General features: G+C 37.0%; 1 protein-coding gene and 1 pseudogene across 2 annotated transcripts in view; both read right to left on the bottom strand.

Moving 5' to 3' along the window:
- The window catches only part of LOC129751670 (hemicentin-1), a 1,296,938-nt gene that overhangs the window by 235,866 nt on the left and 1,046,112 nt on the right, over positions 1 to 14,960 (bottom strand). For both annotated transcript variants that reach the window (XM_055747314.1, XM_055747315.1), the window contains exon 13: positions 2,613 to 2,775. In XM_055747314.1, the coding sequence (XP_055603289.1) occupies positions 2,613 to 2,775 (163 nt within the window). The remainder of the gene's footprint in view (positions 1 to 2,612; positions 2,776 to 14,960) is intronic.
- Positions 3,984 to 4,067, bottom strand: LOC129758868 (U4 spliceosomal RNA; annotated as a pseudogene).

Raw genomic sequence — 14,960 nt, 5'->3', positions numbered from 1 at the left:
TTGAAGTCCAGCAGTCGACCGACGAAGCTTGACATGTACGCATGCTGGAGTCTATTTCGTCACGCTGTCCGTGGTGTAAGTGGCTAACCCGCCGTTGAACTGAAGCGGAAATTGCTGATTCAAGTCCTGAAGGTGAGCCGTTTTATATTTTTGGAGACATTCAGGATTTTTACCACTTATGTTCATTCTTTCTTGGATATCCCATCACCTTTGAATCAAAGCCTTACAATATGGGTATATGGTGAAAGGGATACCCAAGCAACCAAAAGTTCGGATAACATTCCTCTATCAGGTTCAATCAGCTTAATCGAGTATGCTAATACAACTTCTTTACAGCTCAATTTTTAAGTAGTTAAACGAACTTTAAAGTTGAAAAAAAGTTCGCATGAATCGCCTAACAACTTCTAACCAGCTTCAAAATTCACTTTATAAGCAGCATAAAAAATCGAAAAAATTACTCTTCCGCTCCTTCAATTGCCTTCTCAAGTCCTATTTTGATTCATATTAATCAACTATATTTGTTACTAACTCACATTACATTTAAAAAACATGTTCTTACCAAGCCTCGAACCCGAGCTCACCGCTTGAAAGTCGAGATCCATACTTGTTGCCCTATATGAACATCATGAGTAGGCAACGATTTTATTCGATGTGATGATTTTCTTTAAAACGACTTTCAGTTTCTTTATTTCTACTTAATTCCCACTTTCAAGCTGTTAAAAAGTTCTTCCGGAACTTAATGTGTACTTCAGTTGTTTGTAGTTGTAGTTGTTTCCCAAGTAACGATGTGTTTATTTATGCAAACACGTGTTGAAGTTCGAAAAAAGTAGATTTTAGCCTTTAAATCTACTTCAAAGTTTCTATAATACGAAGTTTCTTTTGAACACCCGTTGGAACTAATTAAAAACTTTCAAGTTTACAAAATAGTACAACAGAGACTTTTTACGAACTATTGAGCTGTACAAAAAGACTTGCAACCCTTTGATAGCTACTTGATTTTGAAAAAAATGAGAAGTACGTAACAAGTAGATTGTTTTTCTTCATACAAACTTTAAAGTTCCCAAAAAGTAGAAACAGAAACCAAAACAGTACTTTAAAGCTTTTTTTGAGTATTGGCTGAACTTGATAAAGAATGAAGTTCCATGGACCTCGAAAAAGCATTTTGAACAGCAAAAAAGTTCCACAGAACTTTTGTACAGCTATATACGAACTTATTAGTTCGTTCCTTAAGTGATATTCGAACTTTTGGTTGCTTGGGTATTTAAATTAAAAGAAGTTGAATAGCGGAGTTAAACTTATTGTTTCAACACTTTATATTCTACGTCAATATTCCCATATTTTACTCAACGAGAGATAAAAAATAAGAAAGGAAGCTTTTGAACCTTTTTTTTTTGGCAATAACTATAACGACTCACAGTCTTCGAGAGAGCTATTTTTTAGATTAAAACTTGGAATACTTATGTATTGACTAAATTTGAAATACGTATAAATAAATTTCGGGAGTGTTTCAATATTTTTAAAATTTGGTGTTTTGGTGATGCAAGTTTTTTTGTGAGAGCAGAATAACCGGAAGCGTTGATTGAGGACATAGATGTATGTTAAAAGAAATATACTTAAATGATTGAGGTTTTGTTTAGACAATTACATGAAGTAATAAAATCAACCAGACAGGAGATCTAATAAATTATATATTCTATCCCAAGTACCATCACCAGGTGAACTATAAATAATTGTTGAAATGTCCTGGTGAAGGATTAACTACTGGAACTGATGGGTTTGCCCCAAATGTGTCCTAATTTCGATATGCTCGAGCGCCTATCTGTGTAGTTTAGTCGGTCAACCTAAAAAAAAATCGAACAGCGGGTTCCTCCATCACACCGGAATTGACTGTTCCTGCAGCGGAATCGATTTAGTGTTGCGGTCTATTTGCCCGGTCAGTTGTATTGAATTTGTGGTTCCATCCGGGATTGTGGGGTTTGGCAATCGATTCCCTGCTTTGGTTAACATATAAGTATTAGTAGCAGGTATGTGTTCGATCAGGGGCCAGAAATGACGCCAACAACAACAGGGGCTTATGTACTGCTCCTCGTTCACGAAATAACCAATATTGCCCGGGGGCGGTAATTAGAAACACTTAATTGCTAACCACTGTTTGATTTGGTATAGTTGCGTGACCAGTTGGGGGTATACAAATTGGACATCCCTCTCGTGTTGCGTACAAAATGTGCGTTAGTTTTGGAGAAATGAGGGCACCAAACAGAAGCTAAAGTAAACACAGCACTTGCTACTGGATAATAACTGGTTCTTTAATTGATATTTTGTAAATATCAACTTTAACTGTTACTTTGGACAGACAATTTGTAGCTTTCTTTCTTTTCAAATAAAATCGAGTTAATAACAGTATTGACAAATGCAAAGGAAATTGAATGTTGGTTTTATGTTTATAATTATATTTTTTGAAAGACCAGAAAGACGAGACCAGAAAAACCAGTTTGGCAAGAAAAATTAAGATTTTTTTTATAAATTTGAATTTTTTTTCGAAAACCCTTCCCCCAATCAAAACGAACAAAAATTGAGGGTTCAGAGTCAACTTTTAGTACTACACAACTCACCTTCTGCGCAGTCCACCTCAAGCGATTCGGAGGTTTGGTTGACCAGGGAACAGTTGTATGGCATTTCCGGTTTTCCGGCAGCTATCAGGTGGAAAACACACGGTTCCCGCTGCTGTCCGACTGCGTTGTCTGCCCAGCACATGATCGTGCCGTAGTCCAGTTCCTGAAAATGTTGAATAATGGCAGAGAAGAAAAGTTCCCGGTAAGTAAGAAAGTTTGCAATTGAAATATGAAAAAGATCTCCATAAAAATAACAAGACTTACTTCCAACCAGGAAACGGAGATATATTGGGTTTTTTTCTGATAAATCTAAATAAATTTTTTAATAAATGATCGGTAAGGCAAATTATTGACCTCGGAAAATAAACCAACTCATGCATTGGGTTATTTGTAGCGACATAAATAATGTTATTCCACATTTACGTTTTGATTATTATGGCGAGTATGCAAAATGGATGATAATTGGGTGTCAAGTGCTTATTGAAGGCGTATCTGTTTCAAAATACCTTTGTCGATGTGAACCGTAGCAGATGGCTTATCGTAATGAACTGGTTTAATGAAGTTAGTTCTGTTTTATCTAGCTTGCATAAGTCTTGATAAAACAAAGGATATCATACTTCGAACTTGAGGAAAACTTTAGGATTCATTTCAATCAGAGTGAGTCCAATAGAAGCGGCAAACGTCTGCTTTTCATTTTTTTTAAAATTTTCATGAGTCCACTTTGATTTTCTTTCAAGTCAAAGTGTTTAAAATATTAGTGTCTTTTCGATCTTCGGCTGTTTTTGTGCGTGTTCGGCTGCTGACGCGTATTGAATATACAGCGGCGCGTATTTGTAACACAGTTTTATTCTGTTTCTTTGAATATGGTTTAAAAAAATAAGTTTTAAAACAACTTAACTAATTTGAGTAATAAAAAGTCATAAGCATGTGAAGAAAACAATTTTGTCCACGAGCACACTCTTTTTTATACAAAATGTACGTGGAATACATAGCAAATCGGCGATTCGCTTAGGTGGGGCATAATAGAGCATTTTCCCCTACATCCAGTATCTTGGCAGCCAGATAACGCCTAATGGTGGTACCAAGAAAAACAACGAAATCCGGATCCGAAATGCCCAATTTGCATTTGCGAGTTTCCGAAACATCTCTTTACGAACAAAAATCAGAATCTTCAACTCAAACGTCAAATCCGTATTGTTGAACGGGTGTAAAACTTGGTTATTTGCGGTGACGACGCGATAACTGAAAGTATTTGTTAATCACTGCCGCCGACCGTGACCTGGAGCATAGCGTTTATGTCTTCTAAGCCAGAGGTCATGAGATCGAGTCTCAGTCACGGCATACTCTTTCTGTGGACTGGTGGTTTGGTTTGGTTGGTTGGTTATAGTTTTCAACTAGCAATAATCGCACCTCGGTAGAACCTCATTGGTTACGATATCGCCACTGCGTAAAGCTTGAAAAATGAACGTTTTAGTCTTTAGAATCTTTTCAAAGAAACATGAAGTTTCGAAAATCGAAGCTGCAGGTATGAGGACCTGAAATTATCCTCCTGACGTAAGGTTGCCAGAATATCTCCTATACGTATCCGAGCCGGGCAAATATCGGCTATTTTATCAAAAAACGAGTTAAATCCGAGCACTTGACTTTAAAATTATCAACTCAAAACCGTTCAATACCACAGCAAACTTGATCCAAACCCAGAAGTTATACAGTAACAATCAAGCAGAAAGACTTTTGAAACATTTTTTTTATATGAAATCAGCAGATTTTAAATCTTGAACTTTTTTATTTGTAAGAAAAACGTCTTTAAAGATGAGTACAAAGTTTAAACTCTGCTTTCTATGCTTAAAACAGTATTTTTTTTATTAGAAAAAACATGAGCGGAAAGTTAAAAAAAAATAATTTTGTTCGCAAAACTTCTAGAAAAAGTTGTTCTAGAAGGATTTTTTATTTGTGACTGGATGCGTTGGATAAGAGAGAACTTCCTATTTATGTGGCAAACATTCAGGAATGTCTATTGTTTTAATAGTTCTGAAAATACATCGTGTTTTTGTGGTTGCGAATTGAAACATCCCTGATCGAAACTTTAGAGAAAAATATCAAGCACAGCAAATATTATAAGCAATTCATATGAAATAGAAGGCAAAATTTCTTACGTCTTATTTGGAAACTCATTTTCAACCTTTATAACTTATTTTCTTACCTTGTATCGCCTTACGGTTTCCGGTGTTTTACATAAAACTTCGAATTTCCAGAAAATATAATTTGTGGAACCAATTGAGGCTATTGTTGATCAAAGGATCTGATAAATGTTTAATTGATTTTGGCAAGGTCGCAAGCAAGCGAACATCTCCGTTTTTTTTCCCAAAACAGGTGGCTTCGGTGAAGCTCATTGATCAATCTCTTGATTGAGAATTCATCTTCACTGTACAGTGTACAGGGTGTCCAATGAGTTCAAATACACTCTTTAACATTTTGTTGTGGTAAAGCCCTGGCACACACATTAAATATCTTCTACAGTAATTTTGAACTTTTATCAGACCAGCTATTTCTGGTGTTGGAGAGTTCATTTTTATTCAATCTTCATTTTATATGGGATTTTTAGCACCACAAGTACTGATACAGTAGACTTAGTCGATTGGGGGATTGAATTTCCCAAAACCTGGGGTCTTAAAAGCTTCGCACCAACATTGACGTCAATTTAATTTTTTTTTCAATGCCAAAAGACATACATCTGACAGCTAATAACTTTTTCCCCTGATAAGTTACGAGGGTACGGTTTTGGACAAAGTTGTTCAGCGGAAAATTTCCTTGTTAATTTGCACAAAATCTATAAGGATGCTCGGTTTCACAAAAGATACTAAAATCATGTGGTTGTTTTTTCAGTACCAAATATTCAATTTCCCCACACAAACCTTAGAGTTCAAATTAGCTCGTAAACGTCACATTAAAATTCAGCAACGAATCATGTATGAGTTTTGAACCAAAACGAAGATTTTTAGACCCCAGAGTTTGAGAAATTCAAAATTGATCCCAAATCGACTCAGTCTACTGATACAGACAAAAAAAAGCGATTTTGGACCAAAATGAATATTTTTCAGTTCATGAAATGACTCTTTTGGCCTAATTCTTATGATTATTGATCGTGTCGGAAATAGACGAGTACAGAACTCTTAACATTGTCTCGTATAAAATTTTACTATTTCGTATTTGGTATGAAATGCCCAAAAAGAAGATACGTGCTGGCTGATTGTCATTAAAAAGCTTATTGAAATAGTGGAGGAAAGAATTATTCCAAATCATAAATATAAAAAACCTCAATTTTTTTCGGTTATTTACCTGTAGATCTGGGATAGCTGACAAAACATTAATTGGACCCCCACTTATTTATAATTGCCGGCTAGATCTACTCGTGAACATTCCAAAAATCTATAAAACACTTTAATACAGCAAAACTGTCAGAAGTTAAAAGCATTTTAATAATTGAACTGTTTCTTCGGTGTTTTTTTTTCGTTCGGAACAAACTACAGATAACATATTCAAAAAAACATTTGGCCCTAAATTGGTGATGTAAATATAAAAAAATACAAAATTTTGGATGCATCGGACCACTCCTTTCAGAATGGACACCTCCTATTCTTAAAAATACGAAGATAATTGCATTTTAAGCTTAAAAATACCATTAAATCGGGTCTGGCAAAACTGTACAAAAAAATTCAACAATGGCATCCGATTGAAAATAACTAATATTAATATTCTGCTTTTTCTTCTATTTCTTTCTACTACTGAACTGCCTGTTGTGGGCTGCAGTTCAAGAGGTGTAAGGGCCACTGTTAGAGTGTTCTAGTCGAGATTTCCCGATCGGAAATTCCTGGCAATAATAAAAAATCGGATATTACCGAATCCCTGGAAATGAAAAAAAAAAATCCCGGGGATTCCCGAACCCAATAAAAACTGCTAAATTGCTAAAAATTTACCCGATCCATATTGCAAAAATTGATCGGATTGACCAAGGAATATAATATAAGGCTTAGACTTAAACATTTTTTTCTTCTAAAACCTGGCTAAGGCATTGGATTTAATAATAAATGTTTCTTCGTTCGAAAACTTAATGTTAAAGTAAAAATGGCAAAAAAATCTATAAAACAAAACAATTTCGGTAAAGAAACGCTAAAAAAAGAATTTGAATGTTCTATTTTGTAACACTCATAATTTACAACTGCCATGTCGCAAACAGTAGCAAAATCATCGGCAATGAAATGACACATTTTGATAAATATTTTGCAATTTTAGCAACAAGAATCAGTCAAGTTTGTCTGTGATAGTATTTAGTTTTTGGGTCTTGGATTTTATAATTGCTATTTAAATTTTTGAGGTATTAAAAATTTTGAAATGTTTTGCAATACTACTAGGTACCTAAAAATTTAAAATACTTTGTGTATAGATATGGTTTCGTATGCAGCAGAGTCAAGGCCGTGCGAACGGGGGGGGGGGGGGGGGGGGGGTTGGGGGTTTAACACCCCCCCCCCCATGAAGAATTTTTCCAAGAAAAACTTTTAGTTCTCGAAATTAATTTCCGTATAAACGTAAATGAACTTGATCCCAAAAAGTGTTAAAAATAAGTGTTAACAGACATGGTAGAGAATTGGCTTGCCTCCGGCGGTATTTAATCCTAAATCACTATAAACCTATGCCATTACATGCTTTGACACTTTATGACATTCACGAATCGATATTAATTTTTTATAGTCAATTTCGATTTGCAATTTAATTTTTTTTTGTATTCAAACTCAAATATTGACAAAAAATCCTACTTCGTCTTTAAAATTGGTTTTTATCAAGAAGTGAATCTTAACAAGTTCATTCATTACTAAATTTTTTATCCCTTTATAATAAAAGAATCGTTATATCATTAAAAATTGTATGCAGTGCAAAATATTCTTCAAGAAACCAATTTTAGCCTCAATTTTATTTTGTGTTTCTTTTTTTTTCAACTTCACATTTACTAGGGGTTTTGATAACTTACACAAGACTAGAAAATTTCGCGTTTTTGTGAGGTGCAACGAATTTAAGGGCTGCTCTTGATCAATTTTGTTGCCCTGAAATTTTTGCAAATTTCCAAAAATTATGAAAAACATGAATATAAGAAAGAGTTTTATCTCTGTCTTTGATCACTGGCACTCTTGTAATAATATTTGTTAAGATCTTTTTTATCCAATTTAATTCAATCATCATCTATATTATTTTTTATTTACAAATCATCATCTACATATTTGTTTTAATATTTTTTTTAAGTTCATAATGGTTTTTGCCTTGTAGAAAATTCACATTTCTAATCATGATTCCAAAATTTAAATAAAACAGAGGATTTTTTTTAATAAACCCTTCCATTAAATAAAGAAAAGAAATGTAAATTAATATGAATAATAATAATGAACAACTATAACATTTTTGATCTACAATTTTCAATCATGGTTAATTTCTGATCTGATTAGAAATTTATTTTAGAATTCGAATTTTATTTTCTTTAAAAATCCGGTGTTATATTTAAAGTATTGCATTTCTTTTGTAGTGATTTTTATGTCCTAACTTTAAATTCAGTTTTTATTCGAAATTTAAATTCACATTTGTTTCATAGTGTTTCGAAATTATTGTTTAAAACATTTAGATCAGAAAAGAATCACTGATTTGAAACATTGAATATGAATAATTTTGGATAGTATCATTAAAGTTTTTTATTTTTTCGAGATTTTGCGATGGTCATGAGTAAGAAATGGTTTTAGAAATATTTTTTTTATTGGGTATTTTTGGTATTGTTATTATTTCCAGCTACACTCGAACTTCGAAAACCCCCCCCCCCCCCCATGGACGGGTCCTTCGCACGGGCCTGAGCAGAGTGTTAAAATCGTTATTTTCAATATCTCCCGGGATCTCGAGAATTCCCAGAAAAAGGATCAGCAGATTTCCCGATTTCCGAGAACGCTAAAATGGCCAGGAAATCTTAATCTTCAAAATAAGGGCCATACCTTATCTTTAGCTTCATATGTTTCTTAGATATTCAGAAAAAAGAGAATTGCTGCTTTTGGGAAAATTGCAAAAAATTTTAGAATGGGGGGCTTTCATTTAGAAAACGGTGGTATGGAATACCTACCTACCTACCTAAGGATCCAGCGCCGATTGACCGTCGCATAGGGCTGAGATAAAAGATCTCCACTGCTGGCGATCCGGAGCCAGCGTCTTCACTTGCTGCCAGCCAAGGTTCTCGTCAACTGTGCGGATTTCAGCGGCTAGACTTCGCCGCCACGAGCTTTTGGGCCTGCCTCTTCTTCGATGCCCATCTGGATTCCAGTCAAGCGCCTCTCTGCAAATCTCGTTTTCATCTCTTCGCAGCGTGTGCCCAATCCATCTCCACTTACGTTCCCGAATCTCGATTTCTAGCGCCTTTTGATGACACCGGCGATGAAGTTCAACGTTTGAGATCCAGTTGCCAGGCCACCAAGCGCGGATGATGTTCCGCAGGCAGCGATTCACAAAAACTTGCAGTTTTCGCGTCGTCACCGCATATGTGCACCAAGTTTCACACCCGTACAGCAATACGGATTTGACGTTTGAGTTGAAGATTCGGATCTTAGTTCGTAGAGAGATCTGGCGTGACCGCCAGATGTTTCGGAGACTCGCAAACGCAAATCGGGCTTTTCTGATCCGGGTTTCGATGTCCTTCTTGGTACCACCATTAGGCGTAATCTGGCTACCAAGATACTGGAAGCACTCCACTGCCTCAACCCGTTGTCCAGCTACCACGAAATTGGAACGATTTTCTGTGTTGATTTCCATCGACTTGGTCTTTCCGACATTGATTTTGAGACCTGCTGCCTTGGAGCTTTCGGTGAGGTCGTCGAGTTTGCTCTGCATGTCTTGTTGTGTTTGGGCGAGCAAAACAATATCGTCTGCCAGGTCAAGGTCGTTCAGTTGCTCCATGGTTGAAGGATTCCACGGCAATCCTCGGTTTGGTTTACAGTCAATCGATCCAGTCAAGATCTCATCCATTACGATGAGAAAAAGCAGCGGTGACAAAATACATCCTTGTCTCACTCCAGCAGTTACCGGGATTGGTTCGGACAAGACACCGTTGTGCAAGACCTTGCACGAAAATGCCTCGTACTGTGCTTCGATGAGATGGACTAGTTTCTCTGGGACCCCTCGTCGTCTAAGAGCAGCCCAGATGTTTTCGTGGTTCAGTCGGTCAAATGCTTTTTCGAAATCAACGAACACCAGTAGAAGAGAGTCCTGGAATTCGTTGATTTGTTCCAGTATGATTCGTAGCGTTGTGATGTGGTCCACACATGATCGTCCGGATCGGAATCCAGCTTGTTGCCGTCGGAGTGTAGCGTCGATTTTCTCCTGGATCCTGTTCAGGATCACTTTGCAGAGTACTTTGAGGGTTGTACAGATCAAAGTTATGCCACGCCAGTTACCGCACTCTGTTAGGTCTCCTTTCTTTGGGACCTTTACGAGGATACCCTGCATCCAGTCGGCCGGGAATGTTGCAGTATCCCAAATGTCAGCGAAAAGACGGTGCAACATTTGTGCTGACAAGGCAGGGTCGGCTTTGAGCATTTCAGCAGGAATGCCATCGATTCCAGGCGCTTTGTTGGATTTCATGTTTTTGATTGCCGCTTCTATTTCAGCCAGCGAAGGCGCTTCCGAGTTGACGCCATTTATGCGACTTACTGTGGGCGCCTCGAGCTGCGGGTTCTGTTGGCCATTGCTATTTGTAACTCGGAAAAGTTGTTCAAAATGCTCAGTCCAACGCTTGAGCTGATCTGTTCGATCTGTCAGCAGCTGACCTGCTCGGTCTTTCAGCGGCATTCTTGCATTAGTCCTTGCACCACTAAGGCGGCGAGAAATATCATATAATAATCGGATATCTCCAATGGCGGCGGCTCTTTCTCCCTCTTCGGCTAGGGAGTTTGTCCAGGCTCTCTTGTCTCGTCTACAAGCTCGTTTAACTGCCTTTTCCAGCTCCGCATATCGTAAGCGGGCGGCTGCTTTGGCTGACCCGGTACATGCCTGCTCAATTCCGACTTTCGCCTTTCTCCGATCATCGATCATCCTCCAGGTTTCATCCGACATCCATTCACTTCTTCTTCCACGAACTTTACCGAGAGTACCATGGCTCGTCGTGATAAAGGCATTCTTGATTCCACACCACTGTTCTTCGACTGTTCCGTCTGTCGGCAACTCCAAGGCTCGGGATTCTAGCTGTTCAACGTATGCCCTTTTCACCTCTGGATTCTCCAACCGGCGGACGTCGTATCGACACCCGACTTTCTCCTCGCGCCGTTGGACACGCGCAACTCTCAGTCGTATCTCGCCAAGGACGAGGTGATGGTCAGATGCAATGTCTGCGCTTCGTTTGTTGCGGACATCAAGAAGGCTCCTTCTCCATTTTCGACTGATGCAGATGTGGTCAATTTGATTTTCTGTTCGGCCATCTCGGGATACCCAAGTGACCTTATGTGCTGGTCGATGGGGGAAGAGCGATCCACCGATCACCATGTTGTTGTTGCCACAAAATTCTACAAACAGCTCTCCGTTTTCGCTCATCTGTCCTAGGCCATGGCGCCCCATGATGCGCTCAAAGTCCTGATTATCGGAGCCAATCTTTGCGTTGAAGTCGCCTAAGTGGATTTGAATGTCACCCTTCGGAATTCTCTCAACCACGCTGTTCAATTGACTGTAAAACTGCTCTTTCTCCTGCAAATCGGCAACGTCAGTTGGCGCATAACACTGGACCATTGTAAGGTTTCTAACCCGTGTTCTGAATCTGGCTACGATTATTCTTTCGTTTATCGGTTCCCATCTTATGAGGGCCGCATGGGCTTGCGGGCTTAACAGGAAACCAACTCCTCGTTCCCGAGTAGCATGTTCTCCTCGTATGCCAGAGTAAAGCAGTACTTGCCCGGACTGTGTCTTGTGTTCTCCAGTGTTAGGCCAACGGACTTCGCTCAGTCCCAATATCTCTAGCTTGAGGCGGCTAGCTTCTCTAGCAAGTTTAGCCAGCTTTCCTGGCTGGGCAAGGGTCAAAACATTCCAAGTTCCAATTCTAGTCCGTGTTTTCATGCTAAAAGTCGTTGCCAAAGTTCCAATTCGGTTATTTCTTCTCTCAGTTTCTGTAACAATACAAGATATCAGGAGCAGTAGGTTGTTAGCCTAAAGTCCCTATCCCGCGATGGGGCTGCCATCTTGGACTTAGCTGGCGGGAGCCGCATTTCATAAATTCAGCCGCTCGCTGCGAGACAGACGCTGCTTGAGCCGCCCCTGACCTGGAGAACAGACGCTCGGTTGTTGTTGCACGCCGCCCCTGACCTGGGGAACAGACGCGTGCGGCCACCTTCTCAGTCTGCATGCGACCAAAGCATCCACCGGGGTTGGGTACCCGATCTCCGCTTAGGTTACTCGCACCCCAGCCGGCACCGCGGGGAGGTAGAGATAGGAGTTGTGAATAAGAGGTGATATGACCACTATGGGGTCTCGAGTTGCACATTATCCACCGTTTACCAGCCGGGTGGTATGGAATGACTCATATATATTGTCAAAAATAAACAAATACAGGGAACCTATTTTGAATCCTCAAAAGATCGTTTCTATTCCTATGTGGAACGAAATGTCCAAAATAGAGAAGCGTGCCACGTACAATAGATTTGAGAATCCTCTAAAGCACTTTAAAATGGTTTATGGTAGGGATATCATACGGAATTTAAGAGTACATATATACTTTTTCGATCGGGAGATGTGCGTACTCTTCTTTTTGTGAAATTTTAAGAAATGAACTTTTTTTTCAAAAAAAAAAAAGACATTTTTCCAATTCTTGTAATTTGCGTTCTTTTAAAAGAATTTCAAAAGAAATTGCTTAATGCATCGTTGCGTGGCACTTCAATTTTATCTCCTTTGTTAAAAGGTCCAAAGATGGATACCAATAATAGATATGATCGCGGATATTTACGATTTAAATATGAGTTTTTCGTTGAAAACATATAACCTGTTCTGAACATGACATTTTTTCAGTAATTTGTGTATAAAATTACCTAAATTTAAATAGCGTTACAAACTTATATCAAAATATATCAAAAGATTGAGGATTCGAAGCGCTACATTTTGAAATTAAAAGGTTTTTTTTCTCGTTAAAATAGTAATAGATGTGTAAGTGATTGAAAGCGTGACTTCACATCGCGCTTTTTAAATTATTTGTTCTGATAATTTATCGTTTCCGAAGTGAACGTTCTGAAGGAACAATATATCGAAATATCTTATGATAAAAATTACTTTTAAAACAGTGTTTTTTTTTGTAATTAATGAAAACTAAGAGCTGATGATTTATTAAATTATCATGATGTACTCTTTTTTGAGATACAGGATATGGAAACTCTAGTTTAAGGTCAAATATATGCAAAACAAATGTTGAGATTGCTCACAAATAAATTTTCACCCCATCTGAATAAAGCTTAGATCTATTAGAAATGGGACAGTTACGAATGCGTGTATCTCAAAAGCCTTTCATTGGATCGAATTACTTTCTATGAAGGAAATGAAGATAATCTTATGATAATTTATGAAAAAAATTACTAATAGTTTTTTGTTGGAAAAATCTCTACTTTATTCTTGGTATCTCCCATCGAATGGCGTACACTTTTTTTCAGTCATGATATCGATCAGTTTTTTCAGTTTGTTTCGAAATTAACAAAATTTGATTATTTTTGAGCCACTTAAAGTGTTTTTAATGGAATTTTTGCTGGTAATACCAGTCAATAACGAAGTAAAAACATCATGAGATTGATATAAAAGTGGATCGTGGGTTGCGAAGGGTACATACAAGATTACTCTTTTTAGGCTTTTAAAAACAGAAAAAAAACAAGTTTTCGTTTTGAAGATTGTTGTTTTTTTTTCACAGGAGTAGAATCTTGGCAAATCATTATATGTCTATTATATAAAATTCTCTTGTAACGGTGTTTGTAGTACTACTCCTCCGAAATGACCCAAAAGATTCAAATGAAATTATTTTTAGAATATTCTGTAGGCATGCGAATCGGTTTATATCGAATAAAAATAGCAAAAAGTCGCATCAATCATCTACAATAATTAAATTTGTAGTAATTTGAATGAAATAAAAGTCATGACATCCATTTTTTGAGAAATTTTCTTTACTTTGGGCGCCGGGCGGTTTGTTTTTCATCTCCATGGTCGAGGCGTCGCCAGCAAACGTTGTGGAAGAGGCATAGCATACTGATTAGTGAAAACATTTGGGCGCGTATTTCTCAACCAGGCATACTGTTAATGCATGTGGTGGCAATATGAAGCCTAGATGTGTTTTTATCATCTTGATTTCTAGCTCATTTGTACAGCACATAAATGAATGACGCCTAGATGTGACCCAGATTTTAATTTTGCCGATCGAATCAAAACCATATAATGATTTTAAAAATTAAAAAATAATGATTTCGTGTTAGTAATAGCAGCTATTGGTGTTCAAAAATATTAATTTTAGTAAAGATGCATATGGAATAATGGTATGACTCTTTGCGGACGTTTGAAAAATGGAAAGTGGAAAGATTTACATACAATTGTGTAATCCAATACGCTTAAAAGGTTAGTTTTGATTCATATATAAAAAAAAGAAAAAATAATAATATATTTTTGATAGTAATAGATCGAAAGCATTTTTTGAACATGCACAAATGTACTAAACTGATGATGTATCATGCGCCATTCAAATTTTTGAAACAACATAAAAATCTATGAAAATTAAAAAAATTCATGAAGAGCCTCTCCTTTAAAATAGATTATATAGAATTGATGTATTTAATGGCCGAACGAGATAAATTTTTGATTTTTTGCAAGCATAAGTGAAAGTTTTAAATAAATAAACCATTTTTTCATAACAAAAAGTGAGGATATGCATTTTCTGGAATAATTTTCAGTTGATAAGGTAAACTAGAGCAAGTTCAACCGATCATCATTTACAAAAAATGTATAAGCTATTTCCTCATTTTTGAATTGTTGGCCTCAAATAAGGCTGGAACAAATATCAATTTATTCTTTTGTCACCCCCCCCCCCCCCCCCTTCGAATTTTCAAAAAACCCGAAGGGGGAAATAAATAAAGTTTGAAGTAATTTATGTAAATTTCGATAAAAAATTCCAATATCTGAAAGATTAAAAAACCAAAAAATAAATTTAATGAAGATGGAAGTTTGGTCACCTTTTGATTTCTTGATTTGATTGAATTATTCGATAAAAAATTACTTCATTTATTAATTTTGTGCAACGATATAGTATGCAATTTGGTTGCA

This window comes from Uranotaenia lowii, chromosome 3, assembly GCF_029784155.1.
Source record: "Uranotaenia lowii strain MFRU-FL chromosome 3, ASM2978415v1, whole genome shotgun sequence".
Classification (NCBI taxonomy): Eukaryota; Metazoa; Arthropoda; class Insecta; order Diptera; family Culicidae; genus Uranotaenia; species Uranotaenia lowii.
Note: the sequence above shows the minus strand (reverse complement) of the source record. Positions and strands in the feature narration are given on the sequence as shown.